The following is a 13,463-nucleotide window of genomic DNA, read 5'->3' on the forward strand; positions in this document are numbered from 1 at the left end:
AAAAAAATTGCACTGATTCATGTCCCTCAGGGCAGTCCTCGAGTCCCCATACCTCTTTTCAAAATGGATACTTTTGAATTTACAAGTTCGAGTCCCATAGACTTGCATTATGTTCGATGTTCATGGTCCAAACTTTCGTCTGGACCATCAGTTCCAGGAAGTTTGTCCTCAGTTATCGGTTCCCTTGGGCATCTTATACCCCCTTACCCCATCCAAGTTCTAAATCCCCTCAATAAACAACAAAACAACACTCAAGGACTGGTTTCTGCCTCAGGATGCAAGCTGGTGTGGAAAATGCTGAATGGCTGGCTGTGCAGGACTATAGGGGGACCCAATTCATCGGCAGTCCCTACGGGGGTAAGTGCTACACTAGTAAGGGAGACCCGGGGTATTGGTTCAGTGGCCCCTCCGGGGGTGAGAACTACAAAATAAAAGTAAAGAATGGATGGGAGAGAGATTAGAATGCTCGGCAATTCCTCAAAATGGCAGCAGCTTCCAAAGATCTGACCTCTTGATCAAAACCAGAAGCTTTTAAACTCCAGTCCTGGACAGTTGCCATGTTGTACCCAACCAAACAGGAAACATATGACATACTGTGTTAGAGCTTGCACAGGCAGCACAGTGGTTAAGTGGTTAGAACTTCTGCCTGGCAGCCCTGGGGTTGCTGGTTTGAATCCCAATGTCGGCACCACCTGCCTGGAGTTTGCATGTTCTGCCTGTGTGGGTTTCCTCCAGGTACTCCAGTTTCCTCCAACACCCCAAAGACATTGTGGCAGGTTAACTGGATCTGGTCTAAATTGGCCCTAGTCTGTGTATGTATGAATGTGAGTTAGGGACCTTAGATTGTATACTCCTCAGGGGTGGGGACTGATGTGAATGTACAATATATATGTAAAGCACTGCTTAAATTGATGGCGCTATATAAGTACCTGAAATAAATAAGCAGCACATCATTAATTACAAGAGACATTTGTTTCTGCTATCTCTGAACGATTTTTTTTGTTAACTTGACCGACTTCTAGACTCCCAAATAGCTCACTATAATACAAGAAGACTAACTGTTTGTACGGTCCATAGCAAGTCAATCCAAGGATCCAGAGTAGAACAGCCTGCTCCCGGTACATCCTTCTGCCAAGTCATTCTAGCATGCGGACCTGTTATTACATAAAGAACCTTACATTAGCATATAAGAACCTAGTAAATTCATGTCGCCATTAGAAAAAGTCATGAGAATTATTTATTTTTGTTATTATTATCTTTAATCCCATATGGAAGAAAAATATATTTGAAATATATCTTAAAAATATTCTTCCCAAATATATTGACATATATTTGAAATACTACAATTTTGTCCGTATTCAATATATTTCAAATATATTAAAAATAAATCAACAAATGAAAAAAATTATATATATATATATATATTATTATTATTATTATACAGTATTTATATAGCGCCAAAAGGTTTGCTCAGCGCTGTACATTATAGTGGGGGACAGAACATGAGACAATACAGTAACAATACAATACACGAGGGGTTCGAGGGCCCTGATCCTTGGAGCTTACAATCTAGGAGGGAGGGGATAGTGGTACAGGAGGAAGTAACATAATATATATCTATCCATTCAGTCGTATCCGACCCTTGGCGATTGCATGGACCGTCACTTGTAAGCGACCTTTTCCATGAATTCTTTTAGCAATTATTTTTACAGGGTAGGTTGCCAGGTCTTTCCCCAACCCCCACCATGCAGGAGATCCCACATGGCCAGGGATATATATATATATATATATATATATATATATATATATATATATATACAGTGGGGCAAAAAAGTATTTAGTCCGCCACCAATTGTGCAAGTTCTCCCACTTACAAAGATGAGAGAGGCCTGTAATTGGCATCATAGGGAGACCTCAACTATGAGAGACAAAATGAGAAAACAAATCCAGACAATCTCATTGGCTGATCTGGAAAGAATTTATTTGCAAATTATGGTGGAAAATAAGTATTTGGTGAATATGAAAAGTTCATGTCAATACTTTGTTATATATCCTTTGTTGGCAATGACAGAGGTCAGACGTTTCCTGTAAGTCTTCACAAGGTTGGCACACACTGTTGCTGGTATGTTGGCCCATCCTCCATGCAGATCTCCTCTAGAGCAGTGATGTTTTGGGGCTGTCGCTGGGCAACACGGACTTTCAACTCCCTCCAAAGGTTTTCTATGGGGTTGGGATCTGGAGACTGGCTAGGCCACTCCAGGACCTTGAAATGCTTCTTACGAAGCCACTCCTTCGTTGCCCGGGCGGTATGTTTGGGATCATTGTCATGTTGGAAGACCCAGCCACGTTTCATCTTCAATGACCTTGCTGATGGAAGGAGGTTTGCACTCAAAATCTCACGATACAGGGCCCCATTCATTCTGTCCTGTACATGGATCAGTTGTCCTGGTCCCTTTGTGGAGAAACAGCCCCAAAGCATGATGTTGCCACCCCCATGCTTCACAGTAGGTATGGTGTTCTTTGAATGCAACTCAGCATTCTCTCTCCTACAAACACGACGAGTTGTGTTTCTACCAAACAGTTCTATTTTGGTTTCATCTGACCATATGACATTCTCCCAATCCTCTTCTGGATCATCCAAATGCTCTCTAGCAAACTTCAGACGGGCCCGGACATGTACTGGCTTAAGCAGGGGGACACGTCTGGCACTGCAGGATCTGAGTCCCTGGCGGCGTAGTGTGTTACTGATGGTAGCCTTTGTTACGTTGGTCCCAGCTCTCTGCAGGTCATTCACTAGGTCCCCCCGTGTGGTCCTGGGATTTTTGTTCACCGTTCTTGTGATCATTTTGACCCCACGGGGTGAGATCTTGCGTGGAGCCCCAGATCGAGGGAGATTATCAGTGGTCTTGTATGTCTTCCATTATCTAATTATTGCTCCCACTGTAGATTTGTTCACACCAAGCTGCTTGCCTATTGCAGATTCAGTCTTCCCAGCCTGGTGCAGGTCTACAATTTTGTTTCTGGTGTCCTTCGACAGCTCTTTGGTCTTCACCATAGTGGAGTTTGGAGGGTGACTGTTTGAGGTTGTGGACAGGTGTCTTTTATACTGATAACAAGTTCAAACAGGTGCCATTGATACAGGTAATGAGTGCAGGACAGAGGAGCCTCTTAAAGAAGAAGGTCCAGGTCTGTGAGAGCCAGAAATCTTGCTTGTTTGTAGGTGACCAAATACTTATTTTCCACCATAATTTGCAAATAAATTCTTTCCAGATCAGCCAATGTGATTGTCTGGATTTGTTTTCTCATTTTGTCTCTCATAGTTGAGGTCTCCCTATGATGCCAATTACAGGCCTCTCTCATCTTTTAAGTGGGAGAACTTGCACAATTGGTGGCGGACTAAATACTTTTTTGCCCCACTGTATATATATATATATATATATTGCATGTTGAAATGCGTTTTTATTACAAAATATATGAAAAATGTTTTTAAAAATACATTTTCAAATATACCGCATGTCTTTGAAAATACAAATCTACATTTTTGGAATGCATCTACAAATTTATGTAAAACTATATATGTTAAAATGACTTTTTTTTTATATGTAAAAAAAAAAAATCTGAAGAGTATATTTAAAAAAATATATGTTTTTAAAACTATATATTTTTAAAATATATTCTTTAGATTTTTTTTAACATATAAAAAAGTAATTTTAACATACAGGTAAAACTCGAAAAATGAGAATCTGGTGCAAAAGTTGATTTATTTCAGTGCAGCAACTTAAAAGGTGAAACTAATATATGAGACTCATTACATGCAAAGCAAGATAGTTCAAGCTGTGATTTGTCATCATTGTGATGATTATGGCTTACAGCTCATGAAAACCCCAAATCCACAATCTCAGAAAATGAGAATATTGTGAAAAGGTGCAAAATTCTCGGCTCAAAGTGTCCCACTCTAATCAGATAATTCAGCCATAACACCTGCAAAGGGTTCCTGAGCCTTTATACTTCAATTTTTTTATTGAAAAATTGGTATACATCGGTATACAAAGAAATAGCAGCAATTTCCACCTACACGGTGCGATGGAGTGCACAATCACATTCATAGAACAAAGAAGTACATGAAAAAAATTAGTAATAGTCATTGGTGATATATAAAGAAAACACCATCTCCACCATGTAACAACGGCCTGACCAGGGGCGGACTGACAACTCATGGGGCCCCCGGGCAATAGGGGATCATGGGGCCCCTGTGTCCTTGCTCAAACTCAAAAAAGCCTATGAAAAAGGAACCAGGGGCATCTCATGGGGCCCCCTACTGACCCCGGGCCCTCGACCGCTTATGAATCCTGACTGGTCATCATGAATATACAGAGCCAAAAATTTATGGAGGTGTAATACCAGGATTTTAGTAAGAATCTTTAAATCACAATTAATTAAGGAGATAGGCCAATAATTAGAAACTATAGAAGCGTCCTTGAGGGGTTTGGGGATAACACTGATGAATGCCTTGTTTTCGTCAGGGAGCACCCGCCCTCCATCCAGTAGATAATTAAAATAAAGAGCCATATGGGGAATCAGGATATCAAGAAAAATGTTATAATAGTTATGAGGAAGACCATCTGGTCCCTGGGCTTTATGAGGGGCAAGGGATTTCATAGCACTCCCAATTTCTTTGCACGAGATAGACCGTTCCGTCAACTCCCTGTGAGCTTCCTGGAGAGGGAAGCGAAACAGAGCTCAAAAAGGTGTCAAGAGATGAAAAAGCATCTCCCTGAGGTTAGGTATTTAGTTTAGAGTAAAAAGAATGAAATTTGTGGAGGATCTTACCAGGGTCTTGAGATAACGTTCTGTTATCCAATCTGAGTTTAGGGAGAGCCGTCTGGGAATGTCTGGGAGTCAACTTGCATGCCAATAAGGTGCCGGGTCTATCCCTCCAAGTAAAAAATTTATGGTTAGACCATCGTAACTGTTTGTCAGCAGTGGTAGTAAGACATAGATTTAGTTCCAATCGGGCCTGATCGAGTTTAAGCAGCAAGTCCAGACTGGGATTTTGCTTATGCTGGGCAACCAAGTCTGTATATGATTGAGTTTTGACGGCTAGCAGGTCATTTTGGGCTTTTTTAATTCGTGCGGAGAATTGAATAATAAACCCCCTAACCGAGGCCTTACGGGCTGCCCAGTTAATCGCCGGGTTCGTATCCTCTGCTTTATTAAGTTCAAACTACGCTTGTAAGTGTGAGGAGATGTCCTGACAATAGGAGGGGTTACCCAAAATAGAGTCATTAAGACACCAGTAATAAGCCATCTTACCAAGTGTCCCGGATGACAATTGTATTGAAATTGGGTCATGGTCAGACCAAGGCGTGGAGAGAATTTTAGCAGTGAGGAGTCTAGGGAGTGAATGTGTATGAAGAAATATAACAATTATGAGCCCTAGAATAATGGGAGTAATCTTGAGAAGTCGGGTTAGCTTCTCTCCAAAGTCATAACAATACTGTCAGGGATCCCCTCGATCCCCGCCGCGATGGTCCCGGCGCAGGCGCAGTATGCCGCCCTGTGCAGGGACGCGAGCTCTTGGTCCGGGCCGGCCGCGGCGCGCGAGTTTGCGCATGCGCAGTAGAAGCCACGGCCGCCCGCTGGGCACCAATGGCAGTGCAGGGCGCGATATTTAAACGGCCCTGAGCTGTCATTCGGTGCCTTCTGGTCTTATCCTTGCCCTGTATCCTGTGTCCTGAACCTGAACCTGAACCTGTGCCTGTAAGTTGCTGACCCGGATTGTACCTGACCACTGCTGAATTCTCCTGCCCAGACCCCTGCTTGCCTGACCTCTCTTCCGTATGTCCCCTATTGGATCTGACTTACTGTTGCTGACCTGACGTGTGACCCGACTATTCTCTGCCCGCTGCCTTGTACCGTACTGTCCTCTCCGTTACCGACCCGGCTTGCCTGACTCCGCACTTGCTCAGCCATCCATCCATCCCTCTCAACGGGGTCTCCAGACCTCCTCATATCAGGCTCTCTCCCGTGGGAGCCCCTGGCGAACACCCCTACCACTGACGGGTATCCTCAGTAAGCACGACCTGGTCCCAGGGTACTCCAAGTCCATCCCCACCATCAGGGGCCCTGGTGAACAAGTACTCTGGGACTTAGACTCCGTGTGCTGGGGACGCCTGATTAGTGAAGTGCTAGTGGTGTCGCCAGGCGGTCCCTTACAGATACAGTAGCTGGGCCAGCTTACGGTTCTGTCTCAAAGGGGGCGCTTCGGGAATGATCCAGAATCTGATCCAATGCTAAGTTAGAGTCACCGGCCAAACTAACATTCCTTAGCCATAGAGCTCAATAAGGATTGAAAAAATTCCACCTGGTTGGTATTCGGAGTGTAGTAGCTTAGAAAAGTGAATAAGTGTCCCCCCAAGTGGCCTTTCACCAGAAGATACTGCCCGCCCCGTCCCGGATAATTTTAGATTCGGTAAAGGACAAACGACGAGACGAGCAAAGGGCAACCCCCGCTTCTTCTCTGTAGCGTTAGCAAAATAACAGACAGGATAATCCTTATGAACATATCGTGGGGAGAATGAAGGGGGAAAATATGTCTCCTGCAGAGCAACTATGTCCGCCCCAAAAGAGCGGTATGAGTTAAAGGCCTTTATATGTTTGGAGGGGGAATTGAGCCCCTGAACGTTGTGAGAGAGTAGGCGAATAGCTCCGCTATTAGACCGTAGGGAAGACATAGTCAAAAATTAGGGAACTATATAAGATAGGAACCATCCACTCTGGGAGCATGAAAACAGTCCGAGGAGTCCATGTATGTTGCCAGCTGACCATGGGGAGAGGAAAAAAAAAAAAGGGAGGAGGAAAAAAAAGAGAGAAAAAAGAAGAGATATTCGGAGTATAAAAATCCTCATGTCAAGTAAATCAGTGGTAGTATACAAAACAATAAAGTATAAACAAAACAAACTGTGTACCAGTAGTAACTGAGCTATAGCCCTGTAGTGGAATGGATCTACCCAGAGATAATAACTGGAAGAGTCTTCCAAACGAGGCAGGCGCATAGACACTCCCCGACACCAACAATAACAGTAACCCATCAATAATATATCAAAACTTAGTACAGATACAGATTAAATAACCGAACCTTCTGATACCATAATGAATGGACAGATGTGAGGTAACCCCAAGGTCCCCTCCCCACCACCATCCCCGCCAATCCTCCCACAACATCGGAGCAGCGGTGGCCAATGTTCTCAAGGAGCCACGGTGAAGCCACCACCTATCAAAAATCACAGAAAAAAACCCATAAAAGGATATGCGAATTCAAGAAATCTTCCTGGGTGATTTACGTGACCCCTTCTGCTTAGAATTTGGAGTAGTCCACAATGGTGAAAGCGGTGGAGGTCGAGAAGCCGATCTTGCTGGAGAGTGAAATGAAGGACTACGGGAGATAATGCCCAATTGAAGTAACAAGTCCTCACCATCCTGGAATGTAGAGAACCCATAAGGCTTTCCATTAAAAGTGAATTGTAGACAAAAAGGGTAGGCCCATCGATACCGGATGTCCCTCTGCACTAAGTGGGAAAGCAGCGGCTTAAGAGAGCGCCATTTCTGGATGGTGGTCGGAGAGACATCCGCAGAGATTTGTATCTTATGTCCCGCAAACTCCAGGTCCGGAGTCTCCCTACTATACTTCATTACCGCTTCCTTGACCTGAGGCTTTACGATGATATCCCTAGGAGGCCCACCTTGTCTAGGGGGGATCAGTGCTCTATGGATACAATCTATCTCAGTGTGAAGATCATCGATATCGGACAATGCAGAACGCATGAGGGTTTGTGCACAACTAGTGAGCTCTTTAACTGACTCAGGGAGTCCTCAAATGCGGAAATTGTAGTGCAGAGCCTGATTGTCTAAATCATCAATTTTAGAGTAAGCTTCCTCCAGGCAATCTTGCAAGTTGGTAATCATATTGGAATTTTGGGATACACTATGGACTGTCGCATCAACCTTAGACTCGATACTGTCCAGGCGTTGGCCCAATTCCTGAAAATCCTGTTTAAGGTCAGCCGCCAATCTTGAAGAAGCTCTATCCAGTTCGCGTTGCAGTAAATCAGCAAACCGAACTATTATGGTTGCATCATTGGAGTATTTTTTGTGGATCCGGAGGAATTGCTGGCTAGTGAGCAGGGCTGTCATCTACAGGTTCTGGGCCGCTGTTCTGGCTGGAGAAGATGGCCACTATCTCACTACTCAGCAGAGAGGAGGCAGGGGAATCGTGGCCTAATGAACAGGCCGAAGCCTGGGACTTGGGTAGTGCAGGGCTGGAAGGTGACTGGGGGGCTACAGAGATTCACTCACCCCAGCCGGCAAAGCTGGCATGGTCCGATCCTGACCAGCGAGGGAGGAAGAGCCCAATTTCCCCCTCTGGGGGAGAGGTGCTGCTTTATTAATAGCAGAGGAGGTGGCAGGGGCCGCGGGCGCTGAGCCGGGCACCATCTTGGGTTTTCCTTTCCCCACAGGGATCATTAATTGAGAGCCTCCACGGCTCTTCCCCGACGACTTCCCTGGCATGATGGAGGTCCAGTCTAGGTCCGGGGGAAGTCCTGGGAGCAGTGCAGGTATGGTGCCCTTGTATGGGCTGTTATTGGCACCGGGGGGTGTGCGGAGCTATCACCGGGTGCGATCCCACCGGCCACGCATGCGCATTCTCATTCCTGAGCCTTTAAATGGTCTCTCTGTCTGGTTCAGTAGGAATCACAATCATGGGAAAGACTGCTGACCTGACACCATCATTGACACCCTCAATAAGGAGGGAAAGCCTCAAAAGGTAATTGCAAAAGAAGTTGGATGTTCCCAAAGTGCTGTATCAAAGCACATTAATAGAAAGTTATGTGGAAGGGAAAAGTGTGGAAGAAAAAGGTGCACAAGCAGCAGGGATGACCACAGCCTAGAGAGGATTGTCAGGAAAAGGCCATTCAAAAGTGTTGGGGACTTTCACAAGGAGTGGACTGAGGCTGGAGTTAGTGCATCAAGAGCCATTACACACAGACGGATCCTGGACATGGGCTTCAAATGTCGTATTCCTCTTGTCAAGCCGCTCCTGAACAACAAACAACGTCAGACGCGTCTTACCTGGGCTAAAGAAAAACAGACCTGGTCTGCTGCTCAGTGGTCCAAAGTCCTCTTTTCTGATGCGAGCAACTTTTGCATCTCATTTAGAAACCAAGGACCCCGAGTATGGAGGAAGAATGGAGAGGCACAAGGACCACGAGTATGGAGGAAGAATGGAGAGGCCCAAGGACCCTGAGTATGGAGGAAGAATGGAGAGGCCCAAGGACCCCGAGTATGGAGGAAGAATGAAGAGGCACAAGGACCCCGAGTATGGAGGAAGAATGGAGAGGCCCAAGGACCCCGAGTATGGAGGAAGAATGGAGAGGCACAAGGACCCAGAGTATGGAGGAAGAATGGAGAGGCCCAAGGCCCCCCGAGTATGCAGGAAGAATATAGAGGCACAAGGACCCCGAGTATGGAGGAAGAATGGAGAGGCACAAGGACCCCGAGTATGGAGGAAGAATGGAGAGGCCCAAGGACCCCGAGTATGGAGGAAGAATGGAGAGGCACACACTGCAAGATGCTTGAAGTCCAGTGTGAAGTTTCCACAGTCTGTGTTGATTTGGGGAGCCATGTCATCTGCTGGTGTTGGTCCACTGTGCTTCATTAAGTCCAGGGTCAACGCAGCCGTCTACCAGGAGATTTTGGAGCACTTCATGCTTCCTTCCACAGACGAGCTTTATGGGGATGATTACTTCATTTTCCAGCAGGACTTGGCACCTCCCACACTGCCAAAAGCACCAAAACCTGGTTCAATGACCGTGGGATTACTGTGCTTGATTGGCCAGCAAACTCGCCTGACCTGAACCCCATAGAGAATCTATGGGGCATTGCCAAGAGAAAGATGAGAGACATGAGACCGAACAAATGCAGAAGAGCTGAAGGCCGCTATTGAAGCATCCTGGTCTTCCATAACACCTCAGCAGTGCCACAGGCTGATAACTTCCATGCCACGCCGCATTGAGGCAGTAATTGCTGCAAAAGGGGCCCCAACCAAGTACTGAGTACATATGCAGCTTCTACTTTTCAGAGGTCCGATATTGTTCTATGTACAATCCTTGTTTTATTGATTGCATGGAATATTCTCATTTTCTGAGATTGTGGATTTGGGGTTTTCATGAGCTGTAAGCCATAATCATCACAATGATGACAAATCACAGCTTGAACTATCTTGCTTTGCATGTAATGAGTCTCATATATTAGTTTCACCTTTTAAGTTGCTGCACTGAAATCAATGAATGAATGCACCATATTCTCATTTTTTGAGTTTCACCTGTATATAGTTTTACATATATTTATAAATTTCGATAAGTGTAGCGCTGTGATATATATATATCAATCTATTTATAACATCAATTACTCAGTGTATCACATACCGTATTGTCCGGCGTATAAGGTGACTGGGTGTATAAGACGACCCCTTAATTTTCCAGTTAAAACACAGGTTTTGGGCTATACTCGTCGTATAGGTCTACCCCCCTTCTGAGGCAACACCATTTAACCCCTCGACTACCGGGCAGTTATACCCCCTTCCAGTCCGGACACTTTCACCCCCTTCCTGTCCAGGCCAATTCCCAAAGTGCTGTATCAAAGCACATTAATAGAAAGTTATGTGGAAGGGAAAAGTGTGGAAGAAAAAGGTGCACAAGCAGCAGGGATGACCACAGCCTGGAGAGGATTGTCAGGAAAAGACCACAGCTTTCAGCGCTGTCACACTTTGAATGACAATTGCGCGGTCATGCAACACTGTACCCATATGAAATAGGTGGCACTGATGAGGAGGCACTGGTAGGTGGCACTGATGGGCATTGGCAGGCATCACTGATGGGCACTGAAAGGCAGCACTGATACATGGCATTGATATATGGCACTGATAGGCGGCACTGACTGGCACTGTTAGGTGGCACTGACTGGCACTGATAGGCAGCATGTATGCGCACTGATAGGTGGCACTGATTGGCAGCACTGATAGGTGATACTGATGGGCATTGACAGGCATCACTGATGGGCACTGAAAGGCAGCACTGATACATGGCACTGACAGGCAGCACTGATAGGCAGCACTGATAGGTGGCACTGATTGGCATTGATAGGTGGCACTGACTGGCACTGATGGGTGACACTGAAAGGCAGCTCAGATGGGCACTGATATGTGGCATTGATGTGGCACTGATGGACACTGACAGCTGGCACTGCTGGGGCTACACTGATCATCAGGGCACACTGATCATCAGTGCCCTGATGATCAGTGTACATGTCCCCTCTGAGGAATGCCGATTACCGGCTCTCCTCTCCTCTCCCAGTGTGACAGCTCGTGAGGAGAGAAATGCCGATAACTGGCATTTCCGTTTACATGTGATCAGCTGTGATTGGACACAGCTGATCACATGACCGAGCCGACATCTTCAGCTCTTTCCGTGATCGGCGATCGCTGTGTCCGAGGGACACAGCGCATCGCCGTGCATGCGCGGAGAATGGGAGGACGTCATATGAGCCAATCACGGCGAGCGATGTATTCTATTAATGAATACAGAGCCTGCTCGGATTGGCTGCGTCAGAGAGGCGGGCTGATGATGTCACAACTTCAGCCAATCCGAGCAGGCTCTGTCTTCATTAATAGAATACATCGCTCGCCGTGATTGGCTCAGCGCGGTACACTGTATGTAGCTGAAGCTACCGTACAGTAGTACCGCACATCCAGTTCTATACCCAGCGTATAAGACGACCCCCAATTGTTGGGGTATGTTTTTAAGTAAAAAAAGTCATCTTATACGCTGGAAAAAACGGTATAATCAAATGTTGTGTAGGGGTGGAGCCTCATTGCTGACGTCACGCCGCCGCTATCGAGAAGTGGTGGCCGTCTTGGAACATGATTATTTTTCCTTGATTTTTCCTTGATTTGTATTACTCCACGTGGAGGATATTTTTTATGTCTGATACATGATTTGAAAAAAATACTACACTATGGAAAGCACTTTTTGGCTCCTGTGGCTGATCTGATTCCCCCCCCCCCCCAGGATCATGGATGGATGGATGGAGCTACAGCATTAGATCCGGAGCTATCAGTAGAGCACGGCACCCCCAGATGTGTGATATAAACAAATGCACATTAATATAAACCATATAAATGCTGCGCTACATTCAAAAATAAAAGTGAATGTGGAATCCAATGACATAAATCAATATAGTGACAATAAAAAACCATATAAATGCTGCGCTATATTCAAACTAATTAAAGTGAATGTGGAATTAAATAACTTAAATAAAACAATAGCAATAATAATAAATATAATAAAAAATTGTGCTTAGTGATAACACAAAAATAATGGCAAAACACAAACTAAAATCAATACGCATGTGCATAAAAATGCACATACATATATTACACGTGCAAAATGTGAAGTGAGGTCAATCTAAATAATACACACAAAACTCAAAATCCAATAATGGAATATTAAGGTGAAAAAAGTCCAATAATGGAATATTAAAGGTGAAGAAATTTTGGTTTTGGTAAACTGTGTTTCCAATATGCTGTAAGGTGACCACAGGTGAAACAAAACGTGCAGGTATCTGGGTGTAGATAACTTGTGAATCCAACCACCTTCTGGATTAGCCTCTCACCTCATCACTTCGACCCTTGCGGGTCACAGAGCAGTATGGATCTCTCTCACAGATCCTCCAGGCACCACAGCACTCCAAAACCACTTCTCAGGATACAATATTCCCACTCAGCTCTTCTCCAAGTGTAGATGAAATATCACTTTCCCAGAATAAAACAAATGGATCCTCCCATAGTGTAGTAAGTTTATTATACCATAGGAACATCACATGTATAATAAAAAAGCACTCACGTAGCAGCCAGTCCACATTAAACCCTCATGCTCTCAAATGAGGATATGTGTATGTAAGTTGGGTGTACAGCTGAGTCCACAGGTGTACCAAGATGGCCGCCACGCCGGAAATACGTCACCGCGCTACGCCGACGCGTTACGTCACAATGTCACGTGACTTCATCAGGGCTGTCAATCACAGTGACGATAGCTCTTTATATACCCGGCCAGGATAGAAGGAACCACCCACATCAACATTCCATTCAGCCTAATCGCAACAATACTTCCTGCAGCCATTAAACTGAAGACCACTGGGGACTATTATGCAAGGATGCCAGACTTACATCTACAATGGGCACATTTATACAGAAAAACGAGGAGTGTATAATGATGCACCAGAGGAACATAACAAAGATATAACGATTCTGCAGCAGGCACATTTACACAGGAAAAAAATATATAATAATGTACCAGCCTGCAATGTAAGTTATATTAAACAAAAACAACCTAATACCCATTCCCTTT

General features: G+C 45.0%; 1 protein-coding gene across 3 annotated transcripts in view; it reads right to left on the reverse strand.

Annotated features, from left to right (window-relative positions):
- The window catches only part of LOC149440076 (N-acetyllactosaminide beta-1,3-N-acetylglucosaminyltransferase 3-like), a 63,190-nt gene that overhangs the window by 32,723 nt on the left and 17,004 nt on the right, over positions 1–13,463 (reverse strand). For all 3 annotated transcript variants that reach the window (XM_089658967.1, XM_089658965.1, XM_089658966.1), the window contains one exon: positions 1,060–1,154. In XM_089658967.1, coding sequence (XP_089515093.1) covers positions 1,060–1,140 — 81 coding nt within the window. In that variant the 5' untranslated portion in view covers positions 1,141–1,154. The remainder of the gene's footprint in view (positions 1–1,059; positions 1,155–13,463) is intronic.

This window comes from Staurois parvus, unplaced genomic scaffold (assembly GCF_062004578.1).
Source record: "Staurois parvus isolate SC_StPar_1 unplaced genomic scaffold, SC_StPar_1.0 ptg001116l, whole genome shotgun sequence".
NCBI lineage: Eukaryota > Metazoa > Chordata > Amphibia > Anura > Ranidae > Staurois > Staurois parvus.